Source organism: Rhamphochromis sp. 'chilingali' (assembly GCF_963969265.1).
Source record: "Rhamphochromis sp. 'chilingali' genome assembly, chromosome: 13".
NCBI classification, from domain to species: Eukaryota; Metazoa; Chordata; class Actinopteri; order Cichliformes; family Cichlidae; genus Rhamphochromis; species Rhamphochromis sp. 'chilingali'.
Window position 1 is genome coordinate 8762721 of NC_137940.1, and position 6000 is coordinate 8768720.

Genomic DNA, 6000 nt, shown 5'->3' on the forward strand with positions numbered 1-6000 from the left:
AATGGGACAGTTGCATGAACACAATAAACAGAAATACAAATAACACACATTAAAGAATCCTGCAAGTGCCAAAAATATCTTATGCTTGGATGGCAATTACTTGAGTGGCATCCAGCATGTTAATTTAGAAGGTTTTTCAGTCAAATTAACCCAAATTATTGTTTCAGCTTCCAACTGATTTTATGCATTTTGTATTTTTTAACCAAACATTGTGTACTGTGCTTTTGCTGACTTGACCCCTGGAGAGCCCTTCTGTTGTATGTAATGGGTATGAGACTGAATCAAGGTTAGCCAACAAATACATACACTCTGATTTTATTGCCTGGCTACTCCTCGTGAAGTCCCTTCATTCCAACTTTCTCCTCTCAGTCTGGATTCTGTCAGACACAGTTGTTAGCCCCAAAGTCAAATGTGGCATTGGAGTTGTTATTTACAGAGGACTCATCAGCCTGAATTTGTTGGATCACCCTTATGTGCTTATTAGTCTGGGCAATAAGTAGTGCCCAGCACCAGGGACCAGTAAAGCTTTCTCACTCCTGTTATAGTTTTGTTTACTAGGATTTGTCCATAATAACTACAGCACAGAGCTTTCATATTGTTTGACTGTTAATAAAGCAAAAGTAACTTTGTGTCTCTTCTTCAAAATAGCCTTAAAATCATAGCATCCTAGAGTGACTCCACTTATAAATATGGGTTATCGTCATCAATCAACTGAGGTTTCTACCTAGCATTTTCTTCTGTAAACAAACCTGCATGAGACTACCAGGGTGTTTTCCTCCATTACAGCTTGATCTGAGAGCTGAGAGAATTTCATTCACTGGAACTATTGGGTCACCCTAACATCTAACTTTTGTTCAGTTTAAGGAAAGGCCATCCCATTTATAACAAACTGGGGAGAATTATGTAACTGTCACGGCTGGGGCAGCAGTCGTGTGGTGGAGTGAATGAGGACCCAAGTAACAGACAGCGGCGGAGGTGCGAGTGAGTTTCATTTACAGTGAACAATAGCTAAGGTGAGGGCAGAACTGAACATAAACCTAAACTGGGAAAAACTAACAAACAAACCTGAAACATAAGGACAGTGGGAGATACACAGACATGACACGTAGAAGGCAGGGCAGAGAGCTGCAGCGAGGAGCAGAATAACACAGACGAACTGACAAGGAGCACAGACTGACACCCACTAAATATACACACACAAGGTAATCAGGTAATGGCACACAGGAGGGGAGCACAGCTGATCCTAATTCACAAGATGACAGGAAGACACAAGCTGACACAGTAATAACAGACACAGACTTTCAAAGTAAAACAGGAAATTCACCAAGACAAACTCAGGGACACGAACAGAGCACAGGAGGGAGAACACTAAAGCACTAAACACAAGAACCAAATCCTAAGCACTAATACAAAATAAGAATTAACACAAAAAATAAGATGAATCAAAAATGAAACACAAAACGCTGGGTCAACGACCCAGGACCATGACAGCAACATACTCTATATACACCAGTACACTTCAAAACATTTTTATTTATTGCATCTTGATATTAACACATATTTGAACCGTGCAGGACCAGATGGCATCCCAGGTCGTATCCTAAGAGACTGCGCATACCAGCTAGCTCCTGTGTTCACTGAGATATTCAACATCTCTTTATCTCAGTCGGTGATCCCCACATGCTTCAAAGAGTCCATCATTGTTCCTGTCCCGAAGAAACCCCACCCTGCTTCTCTCAATGACTATCGCCCTGTAGCCCTCACCTCAGTAGTGATGAAGTGCTTTGAACGCCTGGTCAGAGACTTCATCATTTCTTCACTACCAGACACACTGGACCCACTACAGTTCGCTTACCGTCCAAATCGTTCCACAGACGATGCCATCTCTCATCTCCTCCACACATCACTCACTCACTTGGACACTAGAAGGGGGAATTATGTTAAAATGCTCTTCATAGACTACAGCTCTGCATTTAACACCATAATTCCCTCCACACTCACCACCAAGCTGGAGCATCTGGGACTCAGCTCATCTATGTGTCAGTGGATCTCCAACTTCCTAACTGGCAGACCACAGGCAGTAAGGATGGGCGGACATGTCTCAGCCTCCACCACTCTCAGCACTGGAGCCCCCCAGGGGTGTGTTCTGAGCCCCCTGCTGTACTCTTTGTACACATATGACTGTGTGGCCACTACCAGCTCCACCACCATCAACAAGTTTGCTGACGACACCGTCGTGGTGGGCCTGATCTCTGATAACAACGAGACGGCCTACGTGAAGGAGATTAGGAATCTGGAGAACTGGTGCCAGAGGAACAACCTCCTTCTAAACGTCAGTAAGACAAAGGAGCTGATAGTGGACTTCAGCACTAAGCAGGAGAGGAACTACCAGACCCCCGTCATCAACGAGTGCCCAGTGGAGAGAGTGGACAGCTTCAAATACCTCGGAGTTCACATCACGCAGGACCTGTCATGGTCCTGTCACATCAACACCGTGGTGAAAAAGGCCCGTCAGCGTCTCTACCACCTCAGACGCTTGAGAGACTTCCAACTGCCCTCCAAGGTGCTCAGGAACTTTTACTCGTGCACCATAGAGAGCATCCTGGCGGGAAACATCTTAACCTGGTTCGGGAACAGCACCATGCAGGACAGACGAGCTCTACAGAGGGTTGTGCGGTCAGCTGAGCGCACCATCCGCTCCGAGCTCCCTGACCTGCACTCAATCTACAGCAGGCGGTGCTGGACCAAGGCCAGGAAGATGGTGAAGGACCTCAGCCATCCCAACAACAGACTGTTCTCTCTGTTGAGGTCAGGAAAGCGATTCCGCTCCCTGAAGACCAACACAGAGAGACTGAGGAGGAGCTTCTTCCCGCAGGCGATACGGTCTCTCAATCACACCACCACACAGTACTGACCCACACATATGGTTCTTACACACACACTGGACTTTCTGGACATTGTTTTTGCACAACACTGGTCACTATATTCTTCATTTCCAGTTAATACTTGTACAGCTGCTGTTATTGTGTATATATTTATTTATATTTAGATTTCTTCATACATTCTTATATAGTTCTATATTGTGTATTGTGTATTTTGTTGTACAGTTATTTTATTTTCAACTTTAATTTATATATTTTATCTTATTCTTCCCAGTTAAATTTACCCTTCATTCTAATTTGTGTTGTACAGTTATTTCATTTTTAACCTTAATTTATATTTTATTCCTTCCTAGTTAAATTTACCCTTTTTAATTTTTCATATTTATTTCCTATCTTATTCATAGCCTTTCCTTTTTTGTTTTCTTTAGGTCACGAGCAGTTGTCCAAGCATTTCACTACATATCGTACTGTGTATGACTGTGTACGTGACAAATAAAATTTGAATTTGAATTTGAATTTACTATTGCCAATAGTAGCCCATTTAACTCTGTTTCCCTTATAAGTTATTAATGTTGTAATGAATGCCCATTTTAGATCTAGGTGATCCTGAACCAACTATTAGTGATGGTGCTCTAGCCTCAGTCTGCTGGGGGAACAAAGAGCATTTCTCCTCAACTCCCCCAAACTTCACTACTGTATGTCCTTATTTATTTATTTTTCATCTGTTCTCTCTCTCCCATAATTTGCATTACACCCTGTTTTTCATCACTTTATGCCCTTCTCTTTTATCATGTCTTTCTCCTGCCCCCTCAGTCCGTCACTGCAGATGGCTGCCCCTCATTGAGCCTGTTCTGTTGGACTATTCTTATTTGATGGGAGTTATCACCAAGTCTTTGCTCATAGGTGGGGCTTCATTAATTTGATATCTGGATTGGATACTGGTTATATATACGGGTCCAATCCACTTAATTAAATTCAACACTGTTCTCTGCTTGCTAGGACAGAAGTCAACAACAGTGTACCAGGTAGAGTGCTAACGTAGCATGGAGGAAGCTAACAGCAAGGGGCCAGCAATTTGGCAGCATTTCATGCTTGTGATGCTAACAAGCTTGCAGACTATAACTAGTGCTGATCTTCTCGGTGGCATGCTCTCCCACTTGCACTCTTCTTATGTTTGCTGTAACACTTAGTAGGAAGTAGGAAAACAATATTTGAAGAATGAAGGGATGATTTACAGTCTTTAGGCCACAGTGAGGAATACAGATTATTTTAACACTGGTGATGGTATCAGCAGATACCCAAACCCAAGATATTAGTGCCATGCTGGAAAAAAGTTTGATCCTTACACATACTGTGAGGTATTTTTAGATCATTAAGGTTCTACCTCTGACATAGTTGGGTCCTTATCTTTTACCATAGGAAGCTCCTTCAGATGACTGCTACTTTGAAGTTGTGATATTTAAATAGAATTAAACTGAATGCTCTGGCACCATTCATCTCCTGACAGCTGCAGCTCTGTCCATTTAGGAAGACACTGTGATGAGGTTCAGAAATGTGGCCTTTTAACCACATGCATTGTTCTATGCTGTTAGTAATGGTTTTGAACACGAAGCTGGTTGAATAAGCTGTGACGGCATCCTTTTGCTATTCTATTCAAAACCTCAAAGACAATTCCCTAATTACAGACTCACTGCTCCAGAATTGTCCTTCAAATAAATCAAAAGAAGTAAAAAGTGCTGAAAAAAAAAGGGAGGAAGCCCCCCATTTTTCACAAGATGACTCAGCGGGGGAGCAGATGATTAAGGACTTGTACCCCATGTCCGCCCTGTTCTGTCTGCTTGTTTGTTTGAGAAAGGCACCATGCCAAGACAGAAATCTCTGGGATTAGATGGCAATAAATTGGTGATGAAATAATCCTGTTGGGCAATCCTATTTCAAGGGCTGGGAAGTTGAGTTTCCCAGCACTGTGTGTCAAACAAAAGCACGATGGTTTATAGACACGATGAGTGAGCGTCATTGAGCCCTCCACAACAAAATGCAGGCGGACTGTGCTTGGTTCTTTGTTTGGTACACATGCAGACAGAGACAAACTTTTGATGGGGGATTTATTATGAGAGCAACTAAACCAGATCCAGTTACTCTAGCTTGAGTTTTAAATTGATGTGTCCATTACTTGTGAACATGGGAAAATAATGATCCATAGCTATGCTGCCAGCCCTGAGAGTCCACTTTTAGCCACAGAGGGCCCGCTGATGTTTAGTGGGTACTGTATGTTGAGTCTTGTAGAGCTAAAAGTACAAACACAAAGTATAGAAATCATTGGGAATACAGTCGGCATTTTTTCATTGCTCAAAGAACAGATTGTTGACCTGATGGAGCGAGGAAGGAGTGAAGGTTTCACTAAAGTAAATTATATACTTAATGGGCATCAAAACTGTGATGCTGGGGAAAGTTAAGGGAGAACTAAAGTCATGAGTTGTGAACATGTCTACAACATTTTGTGGCAAAGCTTCACTTAGAAGAGAAAAATAAACAAAGAAAAACAAAACACATTAAGTCATAAGAAATCCTTTTCTCAGAACCAGGGGCGATTCTAAGTTCAAGCTTTTACACGGGCTCAGCTCCTAATCACAATGTCATGCATGCAGTGCCTTGAAATCAATATTCATGGAATATGCTGTTTCCAAATGTCATCAACTGTTTTCACATTTGCAAACCTCAGTTCAACTGGATAAACATTACAATGTTACCTTCAAAAACAACCCAATTAATTGAATGTCCTATAGTAGTGTCTAAGAATAATTCAGAGTGAATAATCTGAGATTTCAATCTAATCTGTTTTAAGGTGGCACCTTTAAGACAAAGGCTCATTTGTGAAAAAGCAGATAAGATGAGAAACACTCACAACATTATTTCAGACTTTTAATCACATAGAGATAGCCCACCAAACCATCAAGCGCTGAAAGTAGCATCATTCACCAAAACTTTTTGGTGAATTTAAATGTTGAAGTGAATAAAAAACACAAACTGGTCCATATCGTTTTATTGCAATATTCAAACTGAATACAGGCTGCTGCTGGACATAGACAGATAACATAATTTCGACTTGCTGGATCTG

The 6000-nt window shown here is 41.7% G+C and overlaps 1 protein-coding gene across 1 annotated transcript in view; it reads left to right on the forward strand.

Annotated features, from left to right (window-relative positions):
* Window positions 1–3334, forward strand: part of LOC308408348 (uncharacterized protein) — a gene marked incomplete at its 5' end in the record, with an annotated part of 32299 nt that extends 28965 nt beyond the window's left edge. The window contains one exon of the mRNA XM_080900545.1: window positions 1575–3334. Within this exon, the coding sequence (XP_080756671.1) occupies window positions 1575–2914 (1340 nt within the window). The 3' untranslated portion in view covers window positions 2915–3334. The remainder of the gene's footprint in view (window positions 1–1574) is intronic.
* Window positions 3335–6000: the final 2666 nt, after the last annotated feature.